This window comes from Anomaloglossus baeobatrachus, chromosome 2, assembly GCF_048569485.1.
Source record: "Anomaloglossus baeobatrachus isolate aAnoBae1 chromosome 2, aAnoBae1.hap1, whole genome shotgun sequence".
Lineage (NCBI taxonomy): Eukaryota > Metazoa > Chordata > Amphibia > Anura > Aromobatidae > Anomaloglossus > Anomaloglossus baeobatrachus.
Genome location: NC_134354.1, coordinates 21,090,193 through 21,103,530, shown reverse-complemented (window position 1 = coordinate 21,103,530; position 13,338 = coordinate 21,090,193). Strand labels below are relative to the sequence as shown.

The 13,338-nt window shown below is 45.6% G+C and overlaps 1 protein-coding gene across 4 annotated transcripts in view; it reads left to right on the top strand.

The window, feature by feature from the left end:
- The window catches only part of RCSD1 (RCSD domain containing 1), a 92,784-nt gene extending 82,169 nt beyond the window's left edge, over nucleotides 1-10,615 (top strand). For all 4 annotated transcript variants that reach the window (XM_075334913.1, XM_075334910.1, XM_075334909.1 and 1 more), the window contains exons 6-7: nucleotides 4,397-4,846; nucleotides 6,191-10,615. In XM_075334913.1, the coding sequence (XP_075191028.1) occupies nucleotides 4,397-4,846; nucleotides 6,191-6,208 (468 nt within the window). In that variant the 3' untranslated portion in view covers nucleotides 6,209-10,615. The remainder of the gene's footprint in view (nucleotides 1-4,396; nucleotides 4,847-6,190) is intronic.
- Nucleotides 10,616-13,338: the final 2,723 nt, after the last annotated feature.

Below are 13,338 nucleotides of genomic sequence, written 5' to 3'. Positions count from 1 at the left end.
CCAGCAGCTGTTTGGGCAGGGTCAGAAAGGGTCAATATCTTCTTTCACTGACAAGAAACCAGGGAAATAGTTATGCGTACAGTATGGTGGCGGCATTATTTATATACACTGTATGGGGAAGTAGTTATGTCTACAGTATGGTAGCATAATTTATATATAGTAAGTAGGGTCATAGCCATATGCATAGTATGTCAACATTGATTTTATATATATACATATATATATATATATATATATATATATATATATATATATACATATATACATATATATATACTAGCTGTACTACCCAGCTTCGCCCGGGTTAATAACTGTTGTTAACAAAATAGAATGTATTAACATTCCCGGGATAGAATGTATAAATAGAATGTATTAACGCCCGGGATAGTAACTGTCTCTCTGTTTCTCTCCCCCTCTGTATATATCTCTCTGTCTCTCTCTCTATCTCTTTGTCTGTCTGTCTGTCTGTCTCTGACTGTCTCAATCTCTTTCCCTGTCTGTCTCAATCTCTTTCCCTGTCTATCTACCGTATCTCTTTCCCTGTCTGTCTATCTATCTCTGTCACTTTCCCTGTCTGTCTCTTTCCCTCTCTTTCCCTGTCTGTCTCTTTCCCTGTCTGTCTCTTTCCCTGTGTCTGTCTCTTTGTCTGTCTCTTTACCTGTCTTTGTCTGTCTCTTACCCTGTCTCTTTCCCTTTCTTTCCCTGTCTGTCTGTTTCCCTGTGTCTGTCTCTTTGTCTGTGTCTGTCTCTTTCCCTGTCAGTCTGTCTCTTTGTCTGTGTCTGTCTCTTTGTGTCTGTCTCTTACCCTGTCTATGTCTGTTTCTTACCCTGTCTGTGTCTGCCTCTTTCCTTGTCTGTGTCTGTCTCTTTCCCTGGCTGCATTGTGACACGCCAACATTCTATATAAGGGCGTGGCTGCGCATTCTTCTGAAGTTCAGGCTGCACTGTGGCTCCCAGCTCCATTCGCTTTAATGGAGGCAGATTTTAGGGCAAATAACTGGAAAGCGCGGGGTTAAAATTTCCCCTCAAAACATAGCCTATGACGCTCTCGGGGTCCAGAAGTGTGAGTGTGCAAAATGTTGTGGCTGTAGCTGCGACGGTGCAGATGCCAATCCCGGACATACACACACACACACACATACACACATTCAGCTTTATATATTAGATACAGTACAGACCAAAGGTTTGGACACACCTTCTCATTCAAAGAGTTTTTTTTTATTTTCATGACTGAAAATTGTAGATTCACATTGAAGGCATCAAAACTATGAATGAACACATGTGGAATGAAATACTTAACAAAAAAATGTGAAACAACTGAACATATGTCTAAGGCCATGTGCGCACTTTGCGTCCAATTCCGCAGCGTGTAAGTCACTGCCTGTGCGTCTCAGAAAGCAGCCGAAAAAGCTGCGTTCTGAGACGCATTCGGCAGAACGCAACATGCGCACATTCCTGGAGAATTCATGCGTTCTGGATGCTTTCACTGCCATAGACAGAGTGGGAAAAGCATCCAGAACGCACATTTTTGACAGTGCAGTCCCACTCGGCTCGGCAGCATCCCCATAGACTTGCAGCAGAGCCGAGTGGGACCGCACTGTCAAAAAGAGCATGGCTGGCTGCGAGACAGTGCCGCGCGATCAGAATGAACTCGGATGAACTTCACCCGACTTCATTGTGATTGCGCGGCTACATCGGAAGCTGACAGGAGCGGCAGTAGAACACCGCCGCTCCTGTCAGCTCCATGCAGCAACTGAAGTGAGTAGCGCGATCAGCTGTTCTGTCACTGTGGTCACTCGCGGCCACCGCTCTCAGGTGAATGACTGCAGCTGTGGCCGCGAGTAACCTGAGTGAAAGCACAGCTGATCGCGCGGCTCACTGCAGTCAATCAGGGGATTTGCGATCACAGGTGAGTCCTTCACGTGTGACCGCAAATCATGCCGCGGCACACTCACGCATTTTCAAAAGAGAAGAAGCCGCCACAGTGTGAACGCCGTGCAGCGCCGCGCCCGTGATCGTGGATCGGTGAGTATGAGAGGGGGTGGGAGGGAGAGACCGACATGGACAGAGAGATAGAGACATAGAGATAGAGAGAGACCGACCAACAGACCGACCGACAGACAGAGAAAGACGAAAGACCTGCCTTTGTTAGGTTAAAAAAACATGCGGATCGCAACAATAATGCAATGCAAGCGCACTGCTTCACATTTTGGCAGCGATTTTCTACAACTCATTAATTTCATCAATTGACATCATCATCATTGACATGTTGCTTCTTCAAACGCATGGGTTTTTGACAAATTTTTGACAATCAAAATGCTGCGTTTCAAAAAGCATTGTGCGCACAGATTTTGCATGGTTCTCATAGACTTTGCTGGGGAATCAGAACGCATGCATAATGTCAATGACACAGTGCAGTTGTAAACGCAGCCGAAACGCAGAAAAAAACGCAAAGTGCGCACATAGCCTTATATTCTAGGTTCTTCACAGTAGCCACCTTTTGCTTTGATTACTGCTTTGCACACTCTTGGCATTCTCTTGATGAGCTTCTAGAGGTAGTCACCGGAAATGGTCTTCACTTCACAGGTGCGCCCTGTCAGGTTTAATAAGTGGGATTTCTTGCCTTATAAATGGGGTTGGGGCCATCAGTTGTGTTGTGCAGAAGTCTGGTGGATACACAGCTGATAGTCCTACTGAATGGAATGGTAGAATTTGTATTATGGCAAGAAAAAAGCAGCTAAGTAAAGAAAAACAAAGTGGCCATCATTATTTTAAGAAGTGAAGGTCAGTCAGTCCGAAAATTTGGGAAAACTTTGAAAGTGTCCCCAAGTGCAGTGTCAAAAACCATCAAACGCTACAAAGAAACTGGCTCACATGAGGACCGCCCCAGGAAAGGAAGACCAAGAGTCACCTCTGCTGCGGAGGATAAGTTTATCCGAGTCATCAGCCTCAGAAATCGCAGGTTAACAGCAGCTCAGATTAGAGACCAGGTCAATGCCACACAGAGTTCTAGCAGCAGACACATCTCTAGAACAACTGTTAAGAGGAGACTTTGTGCAGCAGCCTTCATGGTAAAATAGCTGCTAGGAAACCACTGCTAAGGACAGGCAACAAGCAGAAGAGACTTGTTTGGGCTAAAGAACACATGGAATGGACATTAGACCAGTGGAAACCTGTGCTTTGGTCTGATGAGTCCAAATTTGAGATCTTTGGATCCAACCACCGTGTCTTTGTAGAAAAGGTGAACGGATGGACTCTACATGCCTGGTTCCCACCGTGAAGCATGGAGGAGGAGGTGTGATTGTGTGGGGGGGTTTTACTGGATTTATTCAAAATTGAAGGCATACTGAACCAGCATGGCTACCACAGCATCTTGCAGCGGCGTGCTATTCCATCCAGTTTTTGATAGTTGGACCATCATTTATTTTTCAACAGGACAATGACCCCAAACACCCCTCCAGGCTGTGTACGGGCTATTTGACTAAGAAGGAGAGTGATGGGGTGCTACGGCAGATGACCTGGCCTCCACAGTCACCAGACCTGAACCCAATCGAGATGGTTTGGGGTGAGCTGGAACGCAGAGTGAAGGCAAAAGGGCCAAAAAGTGCTAAGCATCTCTGGGAACTCCTTCAAGACTGTTGGAAGACCATTTCCGGTGACTACCTCTTGAAGCTCATCAAGAGAATGCCAAGAGTGTGCAAAGTAGTAATGAAAGCAAAAGGTGGCTACTGTGAAGAACCTAGAATATAAGACATATTTTCAGTTGTTTCACACTTTTTTTTAAGTATTTCATTCTACATGTGTTAATTCATAGTTTTGAAGCCTTCAATGTGAATCTACAATTTTCAGTCATGAAAATAAAGAAAACTCTTTGAATGAGGTGTGTCCAAACTTTTGGACTCTACTGTATATATATATATATATATACAAAGTATATATAATTTGTATGGGGTCATAGTTTTATTCACAGTATGGCAGCATTATGAGGTCATCACTATTTGTATAGTAGCGCAGCATTATTTATATATTATGTATGAATAAATAGTTGTGTGTGTAGAATGGCAGTGCTATTTATATGCAGTGTACAGGGAAGTATTTATGTGCACAATATGACAGCATTATACATAGTGTAGAGGAAAATACTTATGTTTACAGTACGACAGCATTATTTATACATAATGTATGAAAAAGCTAAAGAATGGCAGTATAATTTATATATAGTATATGAAGAAGTAATGTGCACTATAAGGTAGTATTATTTTTTTATATAGCTGCTGTATGGGGAAATAGTTATGTATAAATTAGGGCAGAACTAGTTATATATAGCGTTCGGTGAGCAGTATGGCAGCTTTAATCTGGTATATATATATATATATATATACTCTCTTATCTGTAGGTCCGCACAAGAGGATCCATAAAGAGGAGACCCCCCAGCCGCAGGTTCAGACAATCCCAATCTGATATGGACTTTGACATTGAAACGAGCAACGAAACCACTAAAGAGAATGGGGATAAATCGGACGAGGGCGACGCTGGTGTGACGGACAAGGATGACGGAGACGCATCCCCGGCGGCGGACAATTCCCCGTCTGCGGACAAGCCATCAGAGAACCAACCAAGTAATCAGGAAGACCCTGCCAAACAGAAGGAGGCAGCGGAGGAGAGACCGAGGGAGACGGGGGAGAAATCCAACAGAGAAGAGGAGAAATCGAGAACAAGTGAGACAGAGACGCCGGACATAGAACAGGAGACGCTGAACATAGAGGAGAAGAGCCAAGATCCAGGAGAGCAGACCGGACTAGAGGACAAGGAGGAGAGCAGCGAGCAGAACAAGGCCGACAGGGATGTAAGTGGTTAATGGGCGCTGTGTACTCTGCCCCCTGGTGGAGACAAATTACATTAACATGCCCGATGAAATATAAAAATGCCTTAATATTTAACGCCCTTCGACTCGATCCCGAGCCACGGCCAGATACAGAAGTTTCCCATCTGTGGTCGGTCTCCAAGGCAACGAGATGTAAACAAAAGTATATTTCTCAAGAACGGCTGAAATCTTTTTAGTTATTGACAAGCACTGCAATACCCATTTATTACCCCCTTCACGACCTATTACGTACTCATACGTCATGGTTGGGATGGGGTTCCAGACCTATGACAAATGACTATGTCATGGCAGTCGCGCAGACCACAGGAGCTGTGCTTTCTAGATCACCACCGCGACGTTGGCTTATGTGACAGTCGAGACCTGGCACTCACAGCCAGGAGCGGTCCCTGCAGTTTCCCTAGGTGTTTAACTCCCTAAATGCTGCGATCAATAAGTATGCTCCCTCTCCCAAGTGATCGGGACCCCCACGACGTAACCATAAGGGTCCGATCATTGCAATGGCAACACGAGGTGATCATGATGGCCTCTGGGTCACCCAGCTATGGCAAGCCTCTGTGACCATGCCAGGAGCGTTATCTCAGAGGCTTGTGTCAGTGCAGCACTGACAGATGGAATGTATTGTAATGTTGGCGCTAACGATTCCACCCAATTTTGTACTTCAAAATTCAAATGGCGCTCCTTCCCTTCCGAACCCTGCCGTGCAAAACAAACAGTAGCTTTCCACCACATTAAGGTATTGGAGTACTCACGAGAAATTACACAACAAATTTGGGGGTCTATTTTTTCCTGTTACCCTTGAGAAAATGAAAAAAAGTTTGTTAAAATAACATTTTAGTGGTAAAAATGTGTTTATTCATTTTTACATCTCAACACTATAAAATTCTGTGAAGCACTTTGGGGGTTCAAAGCTCTCACTACACATCTAGATAGATTCCTTGGGGGGTCTAGCTTCCAAAATGGGGTCAATCATGGGGGAGGTTTCCACTGCTTAGGCACCTCAGGGGCTCTCCAAATGCGACATGGCGTCCGCTAACAATTACAGACAATTTTGCTTTCAAATGGCGCCCCTTCCCTTTTGAGCCCTGCCATGCGCCCAAACAGTAGTTTTCCACCAGTATACGGGATATCGGCGTACTCAGGAGAAATTGTACAGTGCAATTTCTCCTTTCCAGAGTTATTAACTTATAACATGACACTGGTCAGAATTGGAAAAAAAAAAGGGCCAGGGCAGGAAGGTGAAAACAGGCTGGGGGGGGGTGAAGGGCTTTAAAAGGAAATAACACTTTAAATGTTTCCCTCTTATAGGATAAACCTGAAAAGTGAAGCAAAAATGTCCAACAGTAAAATCCCAGGCGTTAACCCGGCGGACTGGAAAAGCGGCCATGTTTGTGCGTAGAAGATCCGAATATCTGATAATGGATGGTGTCGTTCCTGACAGCAGAACAGCCGGCATCAGTGCGACCTGAAGAATTCTTTACAGATATATAAGGACTGTAATGTGCAGGGTAACGGTCACCACGCCGTGTATATATGTTATATACGTTTATAGGACGGGCGGCTCAACAGCTATCCAAAGGCTGGGAGTTGTAGTTTTCTATTTTTTTTTTTTGTTAGAATCCATATTGATATATTTATGGGGTCACTGAGGTTTATAGATATTTTATGTTTTATTTACAGCTCGTGCCTCAAACTCATTCAGAGCCTCTGCTAAATAAAACAGTCAAACTGTGTCTGTGTGATATCTAATATGGCTGCCACCTGGGAGAAAACCAATATGGCCACCACCTGGGAGAAAACCAATATGGCCACCACCTGGGAGAAAACCAATATGGCTTCCACCTAGGTGACAATCAAAATGACTGCTGTCTTGATGACAATTAATATGGCTGCTGTCTTGGTGACAAACAATATGGCTTTCATCTAGATGAAAACCAATATGACAGCCATATTGGTGACAACTAATATGGCCCCAAACCAGGGAGACAACCAATATGGGCGCCACCTGGGAGACAACCAATATGTGCACCACCTGGGAGACATCCAATATGGGTGCCACCTGGGAGAGAACCAATATGGGCGCCACCTGGGAGACAACCAATATGGACGCCACCTGGGAGACAACCAATATAGCTTCCACCTAGGAGACAACCAATATGGCTTCCACCTGGGTGACAATCAATATGACTGCCGTCTTGATAACAACCAATATGGCTGTTGTCTTCGTGACAACTAATATGGCTGCCACCTGGGTGACAATCAATAAGGCTGCTACCTGGGAGACAACCAATATGGCTGCCACCTGGGAGATAACCAATATGGCTTCCACCTGGGTGACAACCAATATGACTGCCGTCTTGGTGACAACCAATATGACTGCTGTCTTGGTGACAACCAATACGGTTGCCTTCTTGGTGACAACCAATATGGTCGCCACCTAGGTGACAACCAATATGGCTTCCACCTGGGTGACAACCAATATGACTGCCGTCTTGGTGACAACCAATATGACTGCTGTCTTGGTGACAACCAATACGGTTGCCTTCTTGGTGACAACCAATATGGTCGCCACCTAGGTGACAACCAATATGGCTTCCACCTGGGTGACAACCAATATGGCTGCTGTCTTGATGACAACCAATATGACTGCCGTCTTGATGACAACCAATATGGCTGCTGTCTTGATGACAACCAATATGGCTGCTGTCTTGGTGATAACAAATATAGCTGCCATCCTGGTGACAACCAATATGGCCACCACCTGGGCGACAACCAATATGGCCGCAATTACTGATCCCACTTTGTTTTTTCCAGAATTAACGGCCCATATATGGATTCATCCTATTACTAGGCTAGTGGAAACCACCTGACAACCAATATGGCCGCCTAGACCTCGCTCAGCTTTTTCTCTTATGTGATAATGAATATTAGGCCGGGTTTTCACATAGGGCGTGCGTACTGTTAACATGGCAGGTAGTGAAACCCGTACATCACATTACCGCCCAATATAAAAACCTAGCCTTAATGATTACACCGTACAGCCAAAAAATAAAATATACCTACATACTGTGCAAGTGGTCTATGAACCGTTTAATATAAGCGTCGAGAGCTTTCCCGGCACCTACGATAAATGGATGTAAAAGCCACAGTGTGGATAAACTCTTTAAACATGGGCCTTGGGTGTCAAAACTGATGGAAACAGAAAATGGCCATGTTGTCCCTCGCAACCAATGAGAGCTGAGCTTCCATTTCATACACCCTGCATAGAAAATGAAACGGGACCTCTGGTTGGTTGCGAGGATCAATACCCATAGAAACAGAGGCCTAGAGTTAAAAATGTGGCCTACAGCCTATATTTACACATCCATTGTCACTCTGGGGTCAGAATCATCTTAACAGTCTCATTAAAAGGGTTGCTAAGGATTAGAAAAACATGTCTGACCATGAATTGTGTGTATTACTGTGACTCAGATCCATTTGTTCAATGGGGCTGAGTTGTAATATCAAACACAAGCCTTAGTCAGGGGGTGGCGCTAGCCAGGTTTTTCTTATCCTGGACAACTCCTTTAAATCAGTGACTGGTGATTAGCAGATTATGAAATGTTATTATGCTGTGCCCTTTATTTGTGCACCCATCAACTTACTGTAAGAAAATCATTGTTCTTAAAGGGACGCTCCACCCTCGGTTCCAAAGACGGCCATCCTTCTACAATCCGACATCTCTATAATATATCGCTGTTACTTTTCATGGTTTTAGTTCACATATTTACAGGTGCTGATTGGAAACCTGCAAGCTGCTGTTGATTCATCTTCCACCTTAACTGATCCAAATTGCCCCCTAGATTCTCACAATCGACGGCCGTCAAGGGTCTAAGAAGTCAGACCTGCAGCGTTATCATGTTAGGATACAAGACGCTTAATGTGAGCCACGGATCCGTCAACAGCAGTTACATTACTTGTTGATGGTTTCCATTTTTTTTTTAAAGATTTGGTTCAGATATGCTCCGATTATAGAGCCGGTGTGCAGCGTCGCAGTAACATCTGATGTGAAATTTGGGGGGACGTTCGCCATGTTCTTTTTTTTTTTTTCGTCTTGTCCAGTTATGTCTCAGGTGAAATCAACAGACGTCATTTTTTTTCAAAAATTTTTTTTAGGAGAAAATATAATACTGGGGCGACCCGGCTGGTTTACTGTATATAAATCCTCCTTTATATGGTGTTATATAGAGGGGCCCTTATTCCAGTGGGGGCCCCTGTATTTCTGTATATGTGATGACGCACGGTCCGCTACTGCCCTTCGACCAGTGGTAGAACTTTATGACCGCCAGTTGCTGCTCCTGTTGATGTTTGTGTTATGCGACCGGATAATCTATACCGCTGTTTATTGCGGCGGTAAAAAAAAGTTGTACTCATGTGAACAGGGTATAAAAAAAATAAAAAATTGGTATATCACTGCCAGGTATGCCTGGTGCTGGAAATCTAAGGCTATGTGCACATGGTGCGGTTTTTTTATGCGTTTTTTTTTTAATCTGCATGCCTATCCTGAAGTGCTGTTCGCACGTTGCTTTATTTCCTTGCAGATTTGATGCAGATTTTGGTACAGAAAAAAATCTGCATCATGTTAATTGTTGCGGCGTTTTTTCGGGTGTTTTTTTTCAGCCCTGCCAGCCATTGACGTCATAAAAAAGCGACAAAAATGCACCAAAAGACGCAGCAAAAGACGTACCAAAAACGCACCAAAATTGCACCAAAAACACACCAAAATATGCACCAAAAACACACCAAAAGATCCACCAAACACCCACCAAAAGATGTACCAAAAACACACCAAAAGATGCACCAAACACCCACCAAAAGATGTACCAAAAACGCACCAAAAGATGTACCAAAAACGCACCAAAAGATGTACCAAAAGACGCATGTGTTTTTTGGTGCTTTTTTTGGTGCGTTTTCCTGCCAGATGGTGCAGATTTCATGGAAAAAATTTCTGCACCAAATCTGCATTGTGTGCACATAGCCTTACAATCTTATTATCGCCTCACACTCATGACAAGCGCATTCAATGAATACTGCGGCTGCCATTTTATCACAAAGTCGCCATTTTGTGACATCAGTCACGACAGGTCGACCTCTCTTACTCATATAGAGGTGTTCAGACACATATACTGCATGATGAGACATTTGTGACAGACTGGTTGCTAAGGACAAGCCATAGATAAGGTTGTGGTTGTTAAGCATCCATAGCAACCAAACCAAAATGTCCTCCTGCTATTTTTTTCTTTTGTGGGGTTGTAAATGTACCTAAAAAATTGCACCTTTATGAGATTTCAGAACTTTAAAATGTCCCATAATATTGGGCGTCATGTCTTCACGCCGTACGCCATCTTGAGCAGGCATTATTAGTGATGACTCAAAATGGCCGCCACCTCCATGGATAATCGTTTCCTTTTGTATCTGGGCCCAGACTGTTTAGTCTTCATTTTATTACCTCATGAATGGGCCTGAAATCAGCCATAGGTTTCATTTTATGTCATCAGGTCGTGTAGACGATGCTTTTTATTTTATTTTTTGCCTGTTTTATGGATATTTTCTGTTGTTGCCTCATAGATTTCTATTTTAGCTGTTAATATAGTAAAATAAGACAAAATGGAGGGAAGATGGCTTCCATGTGTAGATCTGTGGATATCATGTCTGCGACTGTAAATTATAAATAAATGCATATTCTTTATAAGACTCGGCCTCGTATGTCATTCATTATTGCCCGTGGGCTTCCATGATGCGACGTCCAACCATAACATTAAAGCCACCTGTCTGTAGGGGCCACAGTTTAAGGACTTTATACACTTCATGGGCAGAAATGTGTCCCCTCCATATTTTAACCTCGGGCACATAATCTCCATTACTGTACAGAACACGTTTCCTTTGCTCCAGTGGCTGCGTGCCTTACACCACTCCATCCGACACTGGAAATGGTGCTTGGTGATGTAAGGCTTCAATCTCATACCAAGAAGCTCCAAGCTGAGGGCCCAGTTTTATGCAGCACTTACACTCCTCCATGCTTTATACTGCAGCTCTGCTTATTCAGACTGGTTGCCGTTTATGAACCCAAGATCGACGGTAAAAAAAACATGGCTCATAGGAAGCAATCTACCGGTCAGTGGCACTGTGGCGTCGTGGCTGACACCAGGGGCTCGACGATCACTGGAACTAAAGAAGCTATGGCTGGCAGTGAAGGCACGGCAGCTGGCACAAGAGACACATTACTGCCGCTAAGGAAACTATGGATGGTGCTGTGGATGGGCACTTTAGTCACGCCAAAATGGCTGACACAGGGCCTTTATGAATGTTACTGGGGGCACCATTGCCGGTATTGGGTAAATTATATTGGGCAGTGTGGGTTGTTTTGGCAGTGTGGCTACCTGGAGAACAATATGGCCTACATTGTGAGCCTTAATGATGGAATTCAGGGCACTGTGAGGGGCTGGCACTGGGTAAAACATGGCTGCTAATGAAGGTGCGGGGTAGCTGGCACCATTGGACCAGAGGGGACACAGAGGCTTTGTGGGTGTTACTGGGTGCACCATGACTGGCGCTTGAATAGTAATGGGTTGGCAATGTGACTGGCTAGGGGATTATTAAAATGGCTAGCAACTCAGGGCCCACAATGTGGTTGTGAGGGCACTATGGCTGGCAACCTATGGCATATGGGCTGGCAGTAATGTGCCTAGATCTAGGGATATTGTGGGTGGCTGTGACTATCAATGTGGGCACAGTGATGTGATGAGAGCCCAGAGGCTGCAGATGATGGCACTACGGATGGTAGAGGAGGCATTATGACTGGAAAATGAGGGCACTATGCCAGCTGGGATGGTATTCAGTCTGAGTGCAATGTGAGGATGGTGGATCTCACGCTGACTGGTACAGGGGGCATTGTGAGTAGAACTGAGGGCTGTTTAATCTGCGATTGGCCACTGTGGCTAATACTGGGGGCACTGTGACTGGAACTGGGGGCACTGGCTGGTACTGGGGGCACTGTTACTGGAACTGGGGCCCAACTGGTACTGGGGGCACTGAGACTGGTACAGGTTTCACTGTGGTAAATGTGGGCACTGTGGCTGGTACAGGGGGAAAAGCCGGGGGCACTGTGACTAGTATTGATAGCACTGTGTTTAACATAAGGGGCATTGTGGCTGGTACGGGGAGCACTGAGACTGGTACTGGGGGTACTGTAGCTGGTATTGGAGGCACTGTGCTTGGTACAGAGTCTACAGTGGCTGGTACTGGGGGCAATGTGGCTGGTACAGGGAGTACAGTGACTGGTATTTTGGATTCCGTGCTTGGTACAGGAGGCACTGTGTTTGGTATTGGGGGCACTGACTGTGGCTGGTACAAACTGTACAGTGGCTGGTATTGGAGGGCTCGGTGTTCTGTACTGGGTGTACAGTGGCTGATTTTGGGGGCACTGTGGCTGGTATTAGGGGTACTGTTTTTGGTACAGGGGGCACTGTAGTTGGCACAGGGTGTACAGTTGCTGGTATTGGGGACACTGTGTTTGGTACAGGGGGCACTGTGGCTGGAATTGGGGGTTGGATGGATGGTATTGGGGCACTGTGGCTGGTATTGGGGGCATTGCTGCTGGTATTGGGGCACTGTGGCTGATACAGGGTGTACAGTGTCTGGTATTGGGGACACTGTGTTTGCTATTGGAGGCACTCTGTTTGGTATTAGAGACACTGTTTGATAGTGGGAGCACTGTGTCTGGTACAGGGGGCACTGTGAGTGGCTGATATTGGGGGCACTGTGGCTGGTATTGGGGGCACTATGGCTGGTACAGGGTATATTGTACCTGGTATTGGGGGCACTGTGGCTTGTATGCACTGCTGCTGGTATTGGGGGCACTGTGTTTGGTACAGGGTGTACAGTGGCTGGTACAGGAGGCACTGTGTTTGGTATTGGGGGCACTGTGGCTGGTATGCACTGCTGCTGGTATTGGGGGCTCTTTGGTACAGGGTATACAGTGGCTGGTACAGAGGGCACTGTGGTATTAGGGGCACTGTGGCTGGTACTGGAGACACTGTGCCTGGTATTGGGGGCACTGTGTTTGGCACAGGGGGCACAGTGGCTGGTAATTGGGGCACTGTGAGTGGCTGGTATTGGGGGAACTGTGCCTCGTATTGGGGACACTATTGCTGGTATTGGGGGCACTGTGAGTGGCTGCTATTGGGGGCACTGTGGCTGGTACAGGGTATACTGTGGCTGGTATTGGGGGCACTATGGCTGGTACAGGGTATACTGTAGATGGTATTGGGGGCACTGTGCCTTGTATTGGGGGTACTGTGTCTCGTATTGAGGATACTATGACTGGTATTGAGGGCACTATGGCCTGTACAGGGTATACTGTGGCTGGTATTGGGGGCACTGTGCCTTGTATTGTGGGTACTATGCCTCGTATCGGG